Source organism: Pelophylax lessonae (genome assembly GCF_965119305.1).
Source record: "Pelophylax lessonae genome assembly, chromosome: 8".
NCBI lineage: Eukaryota > Metazoa > Chordata > Amphibia > Anura > Ranidae > Pelophylax > Pelophylax lessonae.
In genome coordinates this window covers 167,053,279-167,074,203 of record NC_138775.1, presented here as the reverse complement: position 1 = coordinate 167,074,203, position 20,925 = coordinate 167,053,279, and the positions used below count along the sequence as shown (strand labels likewise).

The following is a 20,925-nucleotide window of genomic DNA, read 5'->3' as shown; positions in this document are numbered from 1 at the left end:
CCTATAATCCGCCACACCGATAATCGGTTAATCCCTAGTTTGCATGTAGTATAAAATTTTGACCCTCTTAAGGTTTGTCTGCCTGTCATTCAAAGGCTACCTGCCAACCACTACACAGATCCAGTTTTAGCTGAATGGACTGCCATCTGTAGCTATTAGTTCTTTGCTCCGTCAGTAACTGCCATGGTAATGTTGGTGACCTATGTCCAATGCAGATTTAGTTGTCTACCCTTCAACTCACTGTTCTTTTATCTGGATGATGCTGTTCAAGCATTGCAGTCAGATACTCCCATGTCTTCTCCATGATCTTTTATTCTGGTTAGTAGAGCTGCACGATTCTGGCAAAAATGAGAATCACGATTTTTTGGCTTGGAATAAAGATCACGATTCACTCACGATTCTCAAAAACTTTTTTATTTGAAAGATTTACAACCTCTGAACATTAGGTTATCAAACAAGATGGCAATAAAATAAGCCATAATACTCTTTACTTCAAACAAATTTAAAGAAATGTAATAACAAAACAATGTAATGTGAAATAAAGAAATGATCATTACATTTAAAAAAACAGTTGGATATTTGTCAGATAAACCGATTTAAAGGTTCTTCGCTAAAAAACACAAGCCTGTCAACATTTTGAGGCTTTAGTGCAGAACGGCGACAAGTGACAATGTTGCCCCCTGTGCTAAAAACCCTTTCAGAAGGGGAACTGGTTGCAGGAATGCAAAGGTATTTTCTGGCCAGTTCAGACAATCTTGGATACTGCTCCTTGTGAGCCTTCCACCAGACTAATGGATCATCTTCACTGTCAGTGTTGCCTAAGAACATGTAAGACTGTAGCTCCAAGGTCAAGTTTATGGATTGCTGTTGTGAGCCTGATGCTGGTGGCCCTTCATTTCCTTGTGCTTCTTTGAAAAAGCTACCTAAGGTCTTTCGAGTCTTCTTTGCAGGACTGCTACTACTACTACTACTAGTAGTTGTAGGGAGACTTTCCTTAACGGTTATTAGCTGTGACATCTCATCTTTTAGTCTGTTCTGGATAGCAGATTTGTTATCCTCATTGACGTAAGTCATCTTAAACCTGGGATCGAGGGTTGTGGCTATGTCGAGAAGGTCTTGTGTTTTTTGGTCATTATATTTTTCCTCCAGATACCCCAAGATCTTTGATTTCAATGTGCGAATAAGATCAGAGTCATCCTCCTTAACAGTCAAAACAGAAGTCTGAAAAAGGTGGAGAGCAGGTTTCACAGAAGAGACACTTACATACTGCTCTCCTGAAAGAGCATCTGTAAAGTCTGCCAGTGGGGTGAGAGTCTTGTCCACAGCCTCAAGGACCTCTAGGTCTTGCCATGTTGGCAAGAGGTGCCTAGCCTTGTGATCAGAAGAGAGGACCTGGGTGATGGCAGCTTGCTGCTCCAGTATCCTCCTCACCATAGCCTGCCTAGATCCCCACCTTGTTGGACACTCTGTCTTAAGGTTGTGGTCTGGTAAACCAAGTTGTTTTTGTGCCTCAGAAAGTTCCCTCTTCCTCCTCCAACTGTAGCTGAAACACCCGACAAGCTTTTTGCACAAACCCATAGCACGCTCAATTCGTGGGTCCTTCATTGCATTCTCGATTGCAAGATGAAGCCTATGGCCAAAACACTGCAGTCGTGTCCAGTGATTTATGGATATGGCCTTCACAATGTTGCTTCCGTTGTCTGTAGTGATGCACACAAGATTTTTCTCCTCCAACTTCCAGTTTATGAAAGCATCCTTCAATCCCTGTGCCAAAGTTTCACCAGTGTGGTCCTCAGGGAAAAACACAGTTTGTAGGCACCGACTTTTCATCTCAAAATCTTCATTAATGAAATGGATGGTTACGCTCATGTATGGTTCCATTGCTCTGCTGGACCATAAATCTGAAGTTGCTGCAAAATTAAGTACATCTCGCAATTCCGTTGCAATTGTTTCACGACATTTGTTATATAGAGCAGGGATTGCAACATGTGAAAAATGATTGCGAGAGGGCACACAATATCGCTTATCAAGGGTTTCAATTAGTTTTTTAAACCCTTCTTTTTCAACAGTGGTCACAGGAGCCATATCTTTAGCCAGGTGAAATGTGATTGCGTTTATTTCTTTGTGCCTGGGAGAGGTTGTTGGGTACGGTGTTGCATTGAATAATGTTGCTTTAATTGAGGTTTGTTTTGTCTGGTTGCAGGTACTTTGTGGAGTGGTTTTTTTTTTTCTGTACCATCTCATACTGTTGTATGTGATAACGTTTCAGGTGATTAAACAAATTTGTGGTGTTACCCTTTGGTGCACAAACAACGGCTAAACATTATTTGCAGTATATTGTTTGCTGAGTATCATCACATGGTTTGAAACCGAAATAAGCCCACACTTTGGAATAGGATCCTCTTTTCGGTACTAAAACATGGCCGTCTGGGTTTTCATCAGACTGACTTGCGCATTGCTCTGCCTCACTCATTCTTCTACACGTGCAGTACAGCAGTACCCAATGTGACGTCACTCCTTGACGAAGTTATCTCGATCGTGAACAGACTGCTTCCCAGCTCTCTCCTGTGAGTGTTCGTGAAAATAAAATTGTCTGAACTTGGATTAGAAAATCCAACAAAAAACGACCACCAGCGATTGTGTTGATACAGAAGACCCCAACTGGGCTAAAGAGTCCTGTTTGAATTTTGTATATTCTCCAATCACTAAGGTGCTGCTGCAGCTCTCTCTCTCTCTTAGTATTCAACTGGGTACAGTGGACACATGTACCTATAGAGAAAACAAAACAAGAGCGCACACTGTCATCTGCTTTAGTGTACACTTGCAGCTAATGCACTGACATTTAAAAGGAAATGAAACAAACCACTTCCGCTTATATGCTTCCTCCCCCTCTCAGGTGCCACATTTGGCACCTTTCGGAGGGGGGGGGGGGGAGAACAGGTACCACGGCGCCGTCCCTCGGAAGTTCAGCCCTCCTCCTCCTTTCTCTGCCACCGGGCCAATTAAAGTGCAGCACGCTTTGCGCATGTGCAGGAGTGAGTCGGCTGTGAAGCCGAAAGGCTTCACTGCCGGGTTCCCTCACCCTGAATGGCGGCGGCAGCATCTGAGAGCCGTTACAAAGATCGGCTTTAGGTGCCAACATCGCGGGAACCCTGGACAGGTAAGTCCTAATATTAAAAAGTCAGCAGCTACACTATTTGTAGCTGATGAATTTTTATTTTTTTCCTGGGGGTGGAATTTCTCTTTAAGTTACACTATAAACCTGACGCTAGAGGACTAATGGGCTAAAACACTAGGAAAATGTCCATAAAAGTAAATTGCAAAGGCGCAACGCAACACATAAATCCTCTGTGATATAGACAATTTCATCCAATATAAGAATATCAAAAATACGAAATCAATAAATCCACATTATGTCCAAAGGAAAAACGGCGAAACGGAGACCAACACAACATGCTCCTGTTAGTGAAAGAGGTCTTAAAGAGCAGGTATTGTACTCCTTTTTTTTTTTTTTTTTCTTTCCCTTTTTCCTGTGGACTTAATGTGAAATTATTGATTTTAGTATTTTTGAGATTTTTACTGTATGAAATTTGGTCTATGTCACTGTGTGGACCCGACCCCATGGATGTCCAGGGGGGCCACCTGTGTGCACCTGCTGGTCGCTACACAAGAGATGGTAAATTAGGACATAATTTATTTTTTTTTAGATATTTGAATAACATATATTTTCATTATATTATTATATTATTTATTGTATTATATATATAATATATATTTTTTTAATACAATAAATAATATAATAATGAAAATATATATATATATTCAAATATCTAAAAAAAAAAAAAAATTATATATCCTTAAAATTCTTTGGCCATTAAAACTTTAAAACGTGATTTCATTGACCACTTTTGCTGCTGGAGTGATACATTCTCAGCACCACGTATATTTATACATTTATTTATTTTAGTGATTACATTTTCTGCACATAACACTACCTTTTCAGCATTTTTACTTGTGAATTATCAGTATAATAATAATTAATGAAATTATTATTTTCATTAAATTATTTATTGTAATATATATATATAAAATGAAAATAATTTCATTAATTATTATATTGATAATTCACAAGTAAAAATGCTGAAAAGGTAGTGTTATGTGCAGAAACTGTAATCACTAATAAAATAAATAAATGTATATTATAATGAAATAAATATATATATATATATATATATATATATATATATATATATATATATATATATATATATATATATATATATATATATATATATATTCATTCATTACAATATACATTTAATTATTTATTTTTTAGGGTTTTCCCCGCTCCCCCCCCCCCCCCCTCCTCTGTCCTTGATTACCTCATGGAAAGCTCATCAGCCATAATTTTCTCGGACCTGTGAAGAAATAGGACCTCGTCACTTCCGGGGACAGACCAGGGGGGGCTGAGGTGGGACGGAAGAGGTGGCGCGTCATCTGCAGACTGCAGAGTTGAATTGAGGAGGCGTGACGGAGGTGCGGCCTGCCGCGTCATCTGCAGAGCACTGAATGGAGGAGGCGTGACGGAGGTGCGGCCTGCCGCGTCATCTGCAGAGCGGAGAGCGCTGACTAGGGGAAGCGTGACGGAGGTGCGGCCCGCCGCGTCATAGAGGAGGCGTGATGGAGGTGCGGCCGTGAAATAACCCCACCCCCAGAATCGCCGATATTCGTGATGGAGATCGCATAGGGGGGTGGATCGAGATCGCGATCCCAGAACGATTAATCGTGCAGCTCTACTGGTTAGTCAACTTTCTAGCCCCTAAACCTTACACAGCAAGTTCCTGTTAAACTTGCCTTTCCTTGCTACCTTAACTAGTTCTCGATTTCTGCAGATACTGTCGTTTGCTTCAACTAGAATGCTTTCTTGCGGCTTGCTATGGAACTTTCTTGTGCTTTATGGATGTTGGGAGTGGGAGAGGAGAGCAAATATCATACGGCAAGTAGAAGTAACGGTATAGTAGGAGTCCATTCTGTTTAACCTGGAGCTGTGTAGCAGTTTGGTAATCGGTTCACCTGAAATTTTCTAAGGCTAATTAGATGGTTCATCTCTCCCAGGTACTTTTTCTGAGACCTTTTTCTTTTTACCACTGCATAATAGATTTTCTGGGGTAAAAAGCCAGTCATGTTTTTGACAACTCCTATGCATTGATTTTTTTTTTTTTTTATAGTATGTCAGTAGATTGACAATCTTGATTTTCATTTAAAAATGTTGAACTTATTTTATTTATAAAGCAGCAAATTACTGGATCACAACATATTTTTTAATGAACACACTGTAGTTGTAAAAGGCATTTAGTTGCTTGAGCAATATGTGTGCTGCACATCTGAATTTCCCATACTTCCTTGGGAAATCCAGGTCTCGTGAAAATTATTTAACTGCTTGTCCTGGTTTGGTTGGAAATTTTCAGCAATTTGTCATGTATTCTTTGGAAAGAAACACTGTGCTTCCTCATTCTTTCTTGCCACCACCCAGATTTGATGCAGGTTTAATGCCCTGCCAATGAGGTTTTTAAAAGTAAAAGGGCTCTTTCACACGGCCGTTCAATTTTTTGGCTCCGCTCCGGTCCTCTTTTTTTTTTTTTTTTTCTCTTCACGGAGCGGATGACACTTGTGTCATCCGCTTCTTATGTCCGCATATCATCCCATCCCTTTGCAGATGATATACGGACATAATGTAAGTCTATGGGCATTGCGGATGTCAGCGGATGACACCGCTGACGTCCGATTTTGCTTCCTTTCCGTTTTTTTAACGGAGGAAAAATAGAGTTCTGTTATGTTCCAAAAAATGGAACAGAACTGAAAGGAAGAAAATCGGATGTCAGCGGATGGTCATCTGCTGACATCCGCAATGCCATTGACAAGCATTATGTCCGTAAATCATCTGCAAAAAAATAGGATGATTTGCGGACATACGGAGCGCACCCGTGTGAAAGGGCCCAAATTCTTATTTTGTGTTTTTGCCTTCTCCATCCAGCAAAGATTCACATTATAAATCAAGCCCTCGTAAAAGTGCATAGATTTCTTTGCTTTTAGAAATGTCTTACTGATTCTTTGCTTTTTTTTTTTTTTTTTTTTTTAATTTTATTTTTTTTATTTGTTTAGAAGCCCCTGAGACCAGACATGGGGTATAATACGCTGGCCAATTTCCAGATTGAGAAGAAAATTGGCAGAGGCCAGTTTAGTGAAGTATACAGAGCCAGATGCCTTTTGGATGGAGTCCCTGTTGCTTTAAAAAAAGTTCAGGTAATTTTGATGAATTAAAGCATACCACTGCATTTTGTTAACTCTATATTTGCCCCATTGTTTAATTTCTACTTGTAGTTGAAGACCTTTGCAGACTTTTACAAAGTTGAGGGGAAAATATTTCAAAACACTTAGCTGAAAAAAAAATCCTAGCCTATACTATTCTGTGCTTTCTGATGTTGGGTATTAGGGCAGCTTAGCAAATCCTACCTGACAGGAGCATGCAGTCCATTAAAAAAAAAAAGTTAAGTTGCAAAGCAAAAACCATACCTTAATGACCTTCTTTTAAAGGAATACATGGATGCATTATTAGTATTTTCATGTTTTGTACTGTTGTAATGGAAAAACAGAGCCCTATCCATAAATCTAGAAGACAGAAATACATTTTTTAATGTATTAACCACTTACCCACTGGGCACCTAAACCCCCTTCCTTACCAGGCCAATTTTTAACTTTCAGTGCTTTCACATTTTGAATGACAATTGGTGGCATAAGGGGTGTGGAGGTAAATGACCAGATTTGAAAATTACATTTACCATACTTCACTAATAATGTAGAGAAGTATGGTAACGGCGGAAACACTGACCTTATACAGGGGCCTGGTTGGGAAGGACACTCGGGACAATAAAATGTGGTGTCTCTTCTAACTCCTCCTCTGGGGCAGACTCTGCATTTCTTCTGACGTTTTTGGCCTGTTTCACTGTGGAGGAGTCGCTCAGGTAAATGCCGCTCATAGTCTGCTCACTGAATCTGAGCGAATGCTTTCTGGTGGGCCTTCAGGGTACAAAAGTGTGGTGATAATTTCTTCTTGGTATTGAAGATAGGATATGGGGATGTCAGTAGATTTGCGGTAAATAATATAATTATTATAAATGGCTAAACTGAAAAAATAAATGGAGACTTATACCAATGGTGGGTTTTTCTTGTGGGAAGGTAGGGTTCAATAAATTGATCATTGAAGTTGACTCCTCCCATGAATAAATTATAGTTGTGGACACATTTTGGTTTCTTGATTGGGCCGTTTCTTTTTCTGGGGATTTCCACATAGGTGTCATTATGAATAGTTGAGAGCATGTAGACGTTTCTTCTGTCCCTCCACCTTATAGCCAATAGCTCATCAATCCACCAACTTGCCATCTGCCCTCGTCGTAGTTTTTGATTAACAAGCTTTTGCGGGAAGCCCTTCCTATTGACTCTCACTGTACCACATGCTGGAGTCCTCTTCCTGTGGAGATTGCGGAAAAGGGGCAAGCTTGTATAGTAGTTATCCACATATAGATAATAACCCTTTTCAAGGAGTAGATATACAAGCTCCCAAACAACTTTTCCGCTTACTCCAATGTGCTCTGGGCATTCAGGGGGATGCAGCTGGGTGTCTTTCCATTCGTACACCCGGAAGGATTAGATGTAACCTGTGGCTCTGTCACATAATTTATAGAGTTTAACTCCATATCGGGCCCTTTTGCTGGGGATAAACTGCTTGAAGCCCAGCCGTCCTGTGAAATGGAAGAGTGACTCATCCACGGATATATTTTTGTCGGGGGTAAAGAAATGGGGACATTTCTCTGAGAAAAAATTTAGAAGCGGACGAATTTTAAATTTGTCATATGCTGGGTCATTTCGGGGAGGGCACTGGGTGTTGTCATTAGAATCTAGGAACCGCATGATCATTAGGTATCTTGATCTTGGCATAATGGATGAGAAGATTGGCATGCGGTGACTAGGCTTGGTTGACCAGTAGGAGTATAATTTGTTTTTTTTTTTTTTTTTTTTTTGTGAGCCCCATATTGAAAGTGAGTCCTAAAAATATTTTTAAATTCCTCCACTGTTACTTCTCTCCACCCATAGGGACGGGCGTAACTTGAAGCTGGGTTGCTTGAGATGAACTGTTGTGCATAAAGGGTTGCACTGGGCCACGATGGAAGATAGAAGGTCTTGGGTAAAAGTAAATTAAAAAAAGAAAATCAATAGGAGCAAAATTATGTGTTCACCTAGACACCTGGCTGGGCGGTAAAAATGTTTGCTGCTACTGAATTAGGGGGGTGCCACAGAGGGTTTTGAAGGGCATATGGAAGGTTGGCATGGGTGCTAACCCTTTGGGGCTGAGATGACACCCCACTAGTGCTTGGCATTTCTTGCAGAGGTACTCCATTTCTTGTGGATGCCACTATGCTACTAGTGGATGCCACTGAGCTGCTGGTTGATGCCACTGCTCTATTTGTGGTAGTCTGCTCCTCGCCAGAACGCCTTTGTTTCATGGGCACACTTTCTTCATCCTCCGATTCTGTAGCAGACCCACTGCTTACAAGTGGTTCAAATTTCGAATCCGTATCAGGCTCAGACTCCGAGAGCTCCCCGCTGCTCTCGCTGGTCAAACTAAGAAGATGGTATGCCTCCTCAGGGGAAAAAAATGTTTTGGCCATACTGATGACTGGTGACAAACTGCTGAGATGGAACTTGGACAGATGTGGCTGAACTGATGGGTGCCGATGAGGGTGCGCTGATGAGGATGCACTTATGTGCACTAATGCGCTGCACTGATAATCTTGTACTCGTGGGCACGGATAAGGCGGAACTGACGGGCGCTGATGAGGATCTACTTATAGGGTGGCACTGATGAGTGTATTGGCACCAATTAGCACTGTAGTGGCACAGGTGACACTGTAGGGCACAGAGGAGCACTGATGTGCACTGTAGTGGTACTGATGCGAGACTGATGGGACACTGACGGCACAGATGTGGCACTGATGTGAGACTGTTGTGGCACTGATGTGAGACTGTTGTGGCACTAATGTGAGACTGTTGTGGCACTGGTGGCACAGATTTGACACTAATGTGGCACTGTAGTGGCACAGATGTGCCACTGGTGGCACAGATGAGCACTGTAGTGGCACTGGTGGCACAGATGGGCACTCATCTAATACTGTAGTGGCACTGATGGCACAGATGTGGCACTGCTGGGCTCTGAAATGTATATAAAGCTTACTGTGAGTCACACGATCTCTCTCCCCTCCACACACGCTGTATTGGTGTGAGGAGAGAGCTCAACCCCTGTCTGACCCTGCTTTGTTGACATTGTAAAATTGTGATCACTCCATCATTGGACGGAGCGATCACGTGGTAAAGGGCCACGCTGTCATTGGCCCTTTACCGTGATCCGAGATGTGCCGGGTTCTATGAACCAGGGGAGCAAGGATCCTTCCGTGTGCGCGCCCCAGGGGGCGCGCAGAAACAGCGAGTTCTGGAGGACGTCCATGTACGCCCTCCCAGAACTAGCTGAACGCGCTGTAGCCGTCTTTCGGCTATGGCCCGGTCGGCAAGTAGTTAAAAGAAAGCCTAAGCAGGTCTTGCAGTAATGCTCACCTTCAACCGAGAGCTGCCACCTGCAGTATTTACTTTCTTCCATTAAATATCCTTAGCCTGACAACCAGAATTATTTAGCCCACTTCTCTAAGTCCAATTTTTTATGGACCTCCCAAACTGTGACTTGGCTGTAGGAAGACCACTGATGACCTCAGCTCACTGTCTTTCTGCTCTCTCAAATATGCTTTGTTTCAGAACACAAACTCATTGCCTTGTGCCATTACTTCCTCTTACACTCCAGGTCTATTATAGAGGACCTGCAAGAGGCAAATACTTATTCAGTTTAGGTCATGGGTGTCCAACCTTTTGGCTTCTCTGGGCCACATTGAGTGTAGAGAAATTTTCTTGGGCCGCATATAAAATATATACCATAGTTAAGGTATACAAGTAATAAAATGTGCCGCGCGCCCTTCCCGCGCTGCCGCGCACCCTGCACTAATTTAACACAACTAGAGGATGATCAGATGAAATGGAATCAGTATACACAGGTTTACTTCTTCTGAGAGATAATAAAGGCAGACTCTAACCACCATGACCACTTCAGTGATTTGAAGTGGTCATGGTGGTAGGAGTCAGAAACACTGCGCATGCTCGCCTGATCCCTCTGCACTGTATCCAGAACTAAAGAAAAGTATCTTATTGTACAGTACAAGACCCAGGCAGAAATATTCATACACTGTCAGATATAGGCGTGTACCTTCATCAAGCTTTTAAGGGAGCCTCCCCTTTAACCCTACCTCAATTCAGGAGTCCTCAATTTTGTGCTAGTGTGTGTGAAAGAAAGGAACTCTTCTCTTTTAATATACACAGGTCTCTGTGTCAGGTTCTAGCTCTTATTTTAGGAACACAAGTAGCCTATTTGACTAAAGCAGAATTTTCTGAATCTGTCTTGCATTTAAATGGACAGATTAAGGGCTTACTACAGCCAACTTCATCCAGGGCTCAAACGCCACAACTCTTTTCTAGTTTCTTAGTCGGTTCCTGATGGTCCTGGAAGATGCAGAAACAGAAGGGAATGAATGAAGAGGATATTAATGCAGAATTGGAGGAAGCTGTAGTTCCCCAGACTCTGCCACATTGAAGAGGGAGATTTACACAACATACATGTGAATGTTAAAAATCTTGCAGCCTGACTCTTCAAAATCTTTTCTTTGGGAGCAGAGACCTGCAAAATCTGCTTAAAGATTCCCTGCTCATGAACTGATAAAATGTGATGATTTGATCACTCCAGAAAGGGTTATCACTTTGCACAAAATCTTTGCTGTGCTTTATCATTGGCAAAAGAGTTTGAAAAGAAGTGGGCTATTCCTGTGGTTCACGTGTCCAACATAGAAGCCTTCTGTGTTTACAAAGACCGCTTTCCTCTCACCGACTCCTCTCAGTGGCTCAATAGTAAAGGTATCAAGGTTTGTGGCAAAGTCACGGCATCCTCTGGCGGATGCCACAGGCATTCTGGTGCCCCTGTGGGGCCAGTATAGTTTGATCTACTCCTTTCCTTCTCTCAAACTTCTGTCGCTGCGTTTGCGTAGGATCAAGGCTGAAGTGATTCTGCCCATTCTAGTGGCCCCGTACTGTCCTTGCTGGGCTTGATAGCCAACCTGGTGGGACTGGTCGCCGATATCCCTTGTAGATTGCCTCTCAGGGAGGATCTACTGTCCCAAGTGCTGATCTTCCATCCGGCTTTACAGTCGCTGACTTTAACGGCCTGGCTGCTGAAAGCCAGGTGCTGAAGGATAGAGGTTTGCCTGGGTCTGTGATTCCGACACTGCTCAAAGCTAGGAGGTCTACCTCCTGGGAAGATCTAACATCGTACGTGGAAAACCTACATTTCGTGGTGTGAGTCGATTGGAGTTCACCCCCGTTCCTTTTTCGGTAGCTCATATTTTGACCTTCCTTCAACGAGGTGTTAAGCAGAAATTGGCCTTGAGTAACATCAAGATCAACATCGTCGGCCTTGGCGGACTTCTTTGTGACCCCTGGTCATGCACTCCCTGGTGTGTACTTTTTTTATTCAAGGGGTTCAATATTGGACTATTACGGCCGTGGGATCTGAACTTGGTGCTTTCAGTTCTCCAGAAGCCTCGCTTTGAAAATATTCGAGAGATTCTCCTACTTACGCAGTCCCAGAAGGTGGCCTTTTTGGTGGCTATCACCTCTGTTCGCAGGGTGTTGGGAGCTGGTGACATTATCTTGTCCTGCCCCCTATCTGGTGGTCCACAAAGATAAGGTGTTTCTTCGCCCATGACCGTCGTTTCTTCCTAAGGTAGTCCCTGATCTCCATTTAAATGAAGACATTGTGTTGCCTTCCCTGTATCCCAGGCCCAAGTATCCCTAAGTAATTTGCTTTGCATGCCTTGGATGTGGTTTGGGCGATTCGGGTTTATTTGGCAGCCGCAGAGTCGTTTCGGAGGTCAGACTCACTGTTTGTGATCACGGACAGGCCAAGAAAAGGTCAGTTTACTACTACTACTACTACTACTTTGACCATTTCCAGATGGATCAACAGACCGTGACTCAGGCCTATTCTATCAGAGGTCAGGTTCCTCCTTTCCCTGTAATGGCGCACTACTCGGCCACTTAGTGCTTCTTGGGCCTTCTGTCAGGCTTCAGTGGCGCAGATTTGCAAGGCGAGGTCTTTGTCGTTGGTGCAAACTTTCACTAAATTCTACAAAGTGGATGTGCTGGCATCTGCAGATGCTTTCTTTGGCCGCAAAGTTTAGCAGGCTGCAGTTTAGAGGGTCTGTTCCCTCTATGGGGGTGTATTGTTCAGGTTGGGCTCCAGTTGTTTTTTTTGTTGAGCTCCTATTTACCTGGTTGGCTATTGTGTTAAGCCTTGGTTTTTTTTTTTTTCCCCACCCCTCATGTTTAGCTATGCTTAGGGATGTCCCTGTGGTTCTGAAAAAATGGAGAGCTGTGTCAATGAACGAAAGAAAATTGGATTTTTGTACTTACCGTAAAACCCATTTCTCTGATGCAGCACCCACCCCTTTATGGAGTTTTAATACTTCTGACACTGCTTGTTACTAAACTGAAGGCCTATAGCAGAGAGGGGGATGTATACCACCTACGACTGCCCATAGGCGTAGCCAAGTGTATTTTCTGCCTAGTGTTCCTGTAGGGGATAATATAACCCTTTGGTTCTTAATATTGGAGAGATGTCTGTCAATGAACTCCGACACGGATTTACCAGTACAAAAATCCCAATTTCTCTTACGTCCTCCGACAGTCGCCGCCCCTCCATATTCATCACAATGGGGTTATGACCTTTGCTCCGTAGGAGTAGCTAGGCAACAGAATGTTAGTACAAAGGCTTTTAACATATCCCACCCCCAGGGGGTGGTCCCCTCAGCTCATAACCCTCCACTTCCTGTATCCAACTCAGTTTCAATGTCTAGCTTGTCAGGAGTAGCTGGATGTTTCTATGCTGGGACACTTTGTCTCAGCCTTCTCTCTTTTTTGATTTTATTTGAGTTTTTTCTCTTTCTTTATTTAGCTGTTATTTTTTACCAGCATTAGTTAGATCTTCTGATGAAGAGGATACTGCGGGCTGCGTCTCGGGCTGACTCCCCTGGTCGCAGGTTGTGGGTCAGTGGCTTCTCAGCCCGCCATCGAGCGTTCAGTCAGGTACCGCTCCTGAGTTTTCTGAACGACCCATCCCTGTTCCGTGCAGGGATGCTAGGGTGAGGTGGCTACCTCACTGGACGCTGTGCGGTTTCTCAACCCACCTTCTGCTGCGTCCTGGATGCGACTCTCCCTGTCTCATGTACAGCGGCTTGTTCGCCTGTGCGGGTCCCCCACGCCATGTAAGAGGTAAGTGTATCTATGTGGGGACCTGTCTGTCTGGGGGGTGTCAGTCTGGGACTGTGTTACCTTGCCCTGTGTTCACACTATTGATGTTTCCCTATCTCTCTCACTGCATGCTGTGGGCTGCAAGGAGGGGGGGCTGTGCTGCACTCTGTGTCAGTCTGACTGTGTGAACGGCTGTGTGCTGTGGGGCTTGAAGCTATCATGCTTGGGGCACATTACAGCGCCGCTGCGGCGGTCCACCATGTTATTCATGACTTATGGTGTATTTTCAGCTCACCTTCATGAGTTGAGGGAGCGGCGGTTTCGGCGCCAAACGGCGCCATTTTGGCTGTGCTTGCTCCGGCCGCATGGTACACATGCATGGCGGCCATTTTCTTGTAGCCTCCATAGGCTTTCATAGAGCGCCCTGCATATCAGCATTTCCTTTCATCCAGGAGCACCGATCTAGGCAGCAGCAGCAGCGGTCTCTCCAGGTTTTTTCCCTCTATTCCCTGTATCCTTGCCTGAGTATACCTTCTCCCTGTGGGGGTCCCTGGTGTGAGTGTACTTGTGTGGCGGTGGGCTACGTTCGCAGCGCCTTATTTAAAGGGCCGGTCACCCATTTACTTGTACTCAATTTGGGGCATGGATTCTCAGGAAAGCAAATTTCCTGCCACATTGGTGGGAAGCCAGGGGACTGCTGCTTCCCCCCCAGGGGGGGATTTGGCTGCGATTGTGGCTAGCCTTGCGACTCAGGTGCAAATGCTGATGGCTGCTCAATCCTCAAAAAGGCCCAGAGTTTCAATTTCCTCTGATTCAGAGGGTGATGGTGATGGGGCTGCTGTGGCTGGGGTCTCCTTGTCGGGGTCCCGTTCCTCCCTGGACCTTATAGGGTCAGAAATGGAGGCTGAGGTTGAAGGGGTTGATAATTCTCCCCCTGGCTCGTCTGAAGAGCTTGCACTCATGGATGATCTGGTTGCTTCTATCAAGCAAACACTGCGTTTACAGGATGAACAATGTCCTCCTGCTGCCTTGGCGACTTATGGGACGCAGAAAAGGCGCAAAGCTTCGCAGGTGTTTCCTTGCACTGATGATTTTCAATGCGCTGTAAAAGAACAATGGCGTAATATACGCAAGCCTTTTGCTGTACCGAGTAGGTTTAAGCTACGCTATCCTTTTACGCCCGCTACTGATGAGCATTGGTGTATCCCGCCTCCGGTGGATCATGCGATAGCGGTTTTGAATAAGTCCACTGCGATTCCTGCTGAGGACACTCCGGTGTTCCGGGATGCCACGGACAAGCGGATGGAGTCCCTTGCCCGTCATACCTACTCTATTATGGGTTCCATGTTGAAAGCCTTATTTGCTTCACTTATGGCGGCCCAGGCTGTCGCTAGCTGGACGCAGGTGCTTAGACGCGTCCTGGTGGCTGATTCTGCCCCCCAGGCGACTTTGGATATGGTGGATCAAATCCACCAGGGTGTCATGTATTTGTGTGATGCGGACCTGGATATGGTTCCGTTGGCTGCACGTGTTCATAGTGTGGCGGTGTTGTCCCGCCGTCTGGTTTGGTTGAAGTGTTGGTCGGTGGATAAATCTTCACGTAAGACCTTGGCTAACTTGCCTTTATGATGGTTCTCGCCTTTTTGGTGAATCCCTAGATACCTTAATTAAGGGGGTCACGGGTGGTAAGAGCACGCTCCTGCCCCAATCCCACAAGGCTAAGACGGCTCCTGGTAAGAGGAATGCTTCCTTTCGACCCCCTCAGGGGTCCTTTCGTGCCTTTCGGTCACACTATAGGGGCAAGCCGTCTAAGGGTCAAGGCTCCCACAAGAAGCCGTGGGCTGGTAAGCAAAAGTCCGGCAAGTCCGGTTCCGCGGCCCACAACAGTGCGGCCTGAAGGGGCGCCCTCACCCGGCTCAGGGGTGGGGGGACGCTTGCTCGGTTTCCTTCGGCCATGGCTGTCCCGTGTTCGGGACAGGTGGGTTCAGGAAATCGTTCGATCTGGTTACATGATCGAGTTTCTCTCTCGGCCGGAGAGCAGATTTTTTCCCTCAAATCTTCTACTGTCCCCGGAGCGTTTGCGGGATCTGCATCTAGCGGTGCAGGACCTGAGGGCTCAGGGAGTGGTGGTCCCGGTGCCTCATCGGGACAGATTTCGGGGGTTCTATTCCAATCTGTTCACCGTACCCAGGAAGGAGGGCAAGGTGCGTCCGATTCTGGACTTGAAGGCGCTGAACCGCTTCGTGCGGGTGCGCAAGTTCCGCATGGAATCCCTGCGGTCGGTGGTGGCTGCCCTGATTCCGGGGGAGTTCATGGCTTCCATCGACTTGAAGGATGCGTATCTTCACATCCCGATTTTCGAGGGTCACCAGCGGTACCTTCGATTCGCCATAGCGGAGGATCATTACCAATTTGTGGCGTTACCTTTTTGGTCTCGCCTCGGCTCCACGGGTGTTCACCAAAGTGTTGGTCCCGGTTCTGGCTTTGTTGAGAGCCCAGGGCATCTCGGTCCTGGGGTATCTGGACGACATTCTGGTTCGGTCTGCGACCAGCCAGGGTCTGGAGAAGGATCTGTCCGTTACGTTGCAGACTCTGCAGGAGTTTGGGTGGACGATCAATTTTCCAAAGTCAACGCTGTACCCATCGGTTCGTCTCCCTTACCTGGGAATGATTCTGGACTCTGTCCAGACGAAGGTCTTCCTTCCGGACGACAAACTCAGGACTCTTCAGGAGGAAGTCAGGTCCCTCAGGGACGATCCGTCCTCGTCCATTCGGACGTGCATGCGGTGTCTGGGATTGATGGTCTCGGCCTTCGAGGCGATTCCCTTCGCCCAGTTTCACACGCGGGGTCTCCAGGCGGAGATTCTGTCCAGGTGGGACGGGCGACCGCAATCTCTGGATCTTCGGATATCGTTGAGCCATCGGACCAGAAGGGATCTTCTGTGGTGGCTTCAGTCCCCGTCTGTGTCGGGGGGCAAATCTTTTCGTCCCTTCTCGTGGACGGTGATCACCACGGACGCCAGCCTGTTGGGCTGGGGTGGTGTTCTGGGCGTTCTGTCTGCCCAGGGTACTTGGTCGGAGGAAGAGTCCTCCCTTCCGATCAACATTCTGGAACTGCGAGTGATACGTCTCTGCCTTCGACGTTGGACGACAGACTACAGGGCTGTCCGGTTCGAGTGCAGACGGACAATGCCACGGCGGTTGCTTACATCAATCACCAAGGGGGCACCAGGAGTGCCAGGACGGCTCGAGAAGTGGCCGACATTCTGTCTTGGGCCGAGACGCACGTCCCGGCGATATCGGCAGTTCACATTCCAGGGGTGGAGAATTGGCAGGCGGATTATCTGAGCTGTCAGTCCCTGGACCAGGGGGAATGGTCCCTCCATCCGGATGTTTTCCAGATGTTGTGCGCGAAGTGGGGTCTCCCGGAGGTGGACCTGTTCGCGTCTCGTCTGAACAACAAGGTACCACGGTTCGTGGCAAGGACGCGCGATCCTCGGGCAACTGCGTCGGACGCGTTGGTTGCCCCGTGGCATCAGTACCAACTGATGTATGCGTTTCCACCGATTCAATTGCTGTCCAGGTTCCTTCGCAGGTTGCACTTGGAACCAACCACGGTGATTCTGGTGGCACCGGACTGGCCTCGTCGGTCCTGGTACGCAGACCTCGTAAATCTGGGGATCGACGCCCCGTGGCGTCTGCCTCTTCGAGAAGACCTCCTGTCGCAGGGGCCGATCTTCCAACCTGCTTTACAGTCGCTGGCTTTGACGGCCTGGCTGTTGAAACCGAGGTCCTGAAGTGCAGGGGTCTTTCCCCTGAGGTCATTCACACTTTGATCAATGCGAGGAAGTCTTCCTCGGGGAAGGTCTATTACCGTACTTGGAAGGCGTATTTTGCCTGGTGCGAGTCCAGGGGGTTCTCACCTCGCACTTACTCGGTGTCTAGGGTGTTGTCCTTCCTCCAAACGGGTGTTGACCAGCGTTTGGCGCTGGCTACGATCAAGGGTCAGGTGTCTGCGTTGGCCGTTCTCTTCCAACGTCCTGTGGCATCTAACTCTTTGGTTAGCACTTTTGTGCAGGGGGTACGACATCTGATCCCTCCTAGGAGGGACCCTCTACCCCCTTGGGACTTGAATCTAGTTCTGTCCGTGTTGCAGCGTGATCCTTTTGAAAGGATCAGGGAAATCTCGCTGTCTTTGTTGTCCAAGAAGGTCGCCTTTTTGGTGGCTATTACCTCGGCTCGTAGAGTGTAGGAGCTGGCAGCCTTGTCCTGCAAGTCTCCGTATCTGATCGTGCACTTGGACAAGGTGGTCTTGCGACCTAATCCTTCTTTTCTTCCGAAGAGGGTTTCGGACTTTCACCTCAATGAGGACATTGTCTTGCCATCGCTTTGCGCGGAGCCAAAACATCCGAAAGAGGTGCACCTGCACGCCTTGGATGTTGTCCGGGCGATCAGGGTTTACCTGAAATCGACTGAATCCTTTCGCAAATCGGATTCCTTGTTTGTTCTTCCGGAGGGTCCTCGGATGGGCATGGCGGCGTCGGCTTCTCCCATCGCCAAATGGATCAGACAGACCATTGAACAAGCCTATGCTTTGAAGGGGAAGGTTCCCCCTGTGCCTGTGAAGGCGCACTCTACCAGATCTCTGAGTACGTCTTGGGCCTGTCGTCATGGGGCCTCTGTATCCCAGGTGTGTAAGGCGGCGACTTGGTCGACCGTGCACACTCACGAAATTCTACAAAGTAGATGTTCAGGCATCGGCGGATGCTTCCTGTGGCCGCAAGGTTCTTAGTGCGGCAGTTCCCTAGAGTCCTTGTTGCGGGCTCCTTGGCTGTTTGGGATTCTTTGTTTTTCCCTGGGTTCTTGCTCCTGTTGAGCAAGTGTTTTTTTCTCATGCCCGACTGGTTTCCTTCCTTTGGTAAGGTTCCTTTCTCTGATGGGAGACGGCGTTGCCTTAGGCGCGGCTGCTTTTTTCCCACCCCTCATGTTTGCACTGCTTTGGGACATCCCCATTGTGATGAATATGGAGGGGCGGCGACTGTCGGAGGACGTAAGAGAAAACTGAATTTTTGTAAAATCTTACCTGTAAAATTCCTTTCTCGGAGTCATCCGACAGTCGCCGCCCCCGCCCCTCTTTTGGGGTTGTTGGTTATATACTCTACTGCTATTCCACTGAAACTGAGTTGGATACAGGAAGTGGAGGGTTATGAGCTGAGGGGACCACCCCCTGGGGGTGGGATATGTTAAAAGCCTTTGTACTAACATATTCTGTTGCCTAGCTACTCCTACGGAGCAAAGGTCATAACCCCATTGTGATGAATATGGAGGGGCGGCGACTGTCGGAGGACTCAGAGAAAGGAATTTTACAGGTAAGATTTTACAAAAATTCCGTTTTTTTTTTACGGTCTGCTGCCTCAGTTTTTATGATGGCAATTTGCATATACTCCAGAATGTTACAAAGAGTGATAAGATGAATTGCAATTCCAAATTTGCTCCCCCGCTTTGCAAAGATGATGCTGAACATAATCCTATTAAAAAAAAAACAAAAAAAAACAAAATTTCCACTGCATTTGTGAAGAAGGCTTTAGGGCACCCAAGAAAGTCCAGCAAGTGCCAGGACCGTCTCCTACAGTTGATTTAGCTGGGGGATCGGGGCATCGGTGCAGAGCTTGCGCAAGAATGCCTAGTGCATCTGCATGCACAGTGATGCGAAGACTTTTTGAGGATGGCTTGGTGTCGAAGGGCGGCAAAAAAAAGACTGATATTCTGCAAAAGGTACAGGGATTGGACTGCTGAGGACTGGGGTAAAGTAATTTTCTCTGATAAATCCCCTTTCCGATCGATTGGGGCATCCAGAAAAAACCTTGCCTGGAGAAAAGTGAGCGCTACCATCAGTCCTTTGTCATGCCAACAGTAAAGCATCCTTAGCCAAGGGAGTGAGCTCATTCACAATTTTGCCTAAAAACACAGCCATGAATAAAAAGAATGGTACAAAAACATCCTCCGAGAGTAACTTCTCCCAACCAACCAAGAAAAGTTTGGTGACGAACAATGCCTTTTCCAGCATGATGGAGCACTTTGCCATAAGGCAAAAGTGATAACTAGGGAACATAAAACAAAAATTTTGGGTCCATGGCCAGGAAACTCCCTGGACCTTATTCCCATTGAGAACTTAGGGTCAGTCCTCAAGAGGCAGGTGAACAAAACCCCTGCAAATTCTGACAAAACTCCAAGCATTGATTGCAAGAATGGGCTGCCATCAGTCAGGATGTGGCCCAGAAGTTGATTGACAGCATGCCAGGGCAAATTGTAGAGGTCTTGAAAAAGAAGGGTCAACACTGCAAATACTGACTTTGCATAAACTTAATGTAATTATCAATAAAAATCTTTGACACCCATGAAATGCTTTTATTTCTACTTCAGTATACTATAGTAACAGCTGACAAAAAGATCTAAAAACACTGAAGCAGCAGACTTTGTGAAAATTTAATATTTTTCTGTCGTCCTCAAAACTTTTGGCCACAGCTGTACGCATGTTTTTAATGCATTTGGAATATGTAAGTGCAATTATTTTTTTAATCAATTTATTGGGAGTTAATACACTATACCTTGAGAATTGGATACCCTGAGCCCCTTACTGAACTCCTGAGGTGAGGGGAAGGTGCATGTGACATATTTTATATATGGGTCTATGACCTAAGGTGTGCGCCCATCTTGGCACTGTAGGTGGAGCACTTTGGACTAAAGAAGTGTATACACTGAGTTTTGATATCACAACCTATATGCAGAAGCTATTTTACTGACTGTCATTTGGAGTCATGAAGACACTGCTCTTTTTTTCAGTTGGGACTTGCTCACTGTTTTAATAAGACATTTATATACTGTTTTTTTTTTTTTTTTTTTTGAGTGTTATTTTTGACCTCTTGAATTTTAGCAGATTAACACTCATTTTATCTGGTGTGGAAACACGCAAACAATTGTAGCTAATGGTTGTATTGGTTAGTATTTAATCAGTTTTTTTGGGTGGCAGCCCATAAGAGGTTGTTTTTTTTAATACTCTTTATGGAATCAGCCAGGTCAGTTATTGCTTCCCTGCAAGGGGGGGGGGTCTAGTGGAGTTGGTGGACATCAGACTCCTATTTGTATATTCCAAGGTTTCCTCCACACAAGTGTTTTTTACATTTCATGGTGGGCAGCTCAATTTCAGTTTGTGCCTATCCACTGTTTTTTGGGACTTCACAGAAGTCCTTGCCCCTGTTGTGGCCCTTCACTCTTAGGTTGTCCACATTGTGGGGCACCTGGATGACTTGCTATTGAGGGATTGTTCTAGGCTTTTCAAATTCTAAAAATTACCATTAAAAATTGGATAAGTTAGGGGCGGTCCGGGTCAATCAGCGTCTGGAAGGGTACCGGTCTGCAACCCTGCTAAAATGTTCGATTTTCTAGGGCTGTAGTATGCTCTGACAGACA

The 20,925-nt window shown here is 45.9% G+C and overlaps 1 protein-coding gene and 1 pseudogene across 2 annotated transcripts in view; one reads left to right on the top strand and one right to left on the bottom strand.

The window, feature by feature from the left end:
* Positions 1–596: 596 nt before the first annotated feature.
* LOC309562214 (E3 SUMO-protein ligase ZBED1-like) lies at positions 597–2,085 on the bottom strand (annotated as a pseudogene). Its single transcript has one exon. The product of its transcript is annotated as an E3 SUMO-protein ligase ZBED1-like (transcript).
* Positions 2,086–6,166: 4,081 nt separating this feature from the next.
* Positions 6,167–20,925, top strand: part of NEK7 (NIMA related kinase 7) — a 243,809-nt gene continuing 229,050 nt past the window's right edge. Inside the window, exon 1 of the mRNA XM_082264886.1 lies at positions 6,167–6,303. Within this exon, the coding sequence (XP_082121012.1) occupies positions 6,181–6,303 (123 nt within the window). The 5' untranslated portion in view covers positions 6,167–6,180. The remainder of the gene's footprint in view (positions 6,304–20,925) is intronic.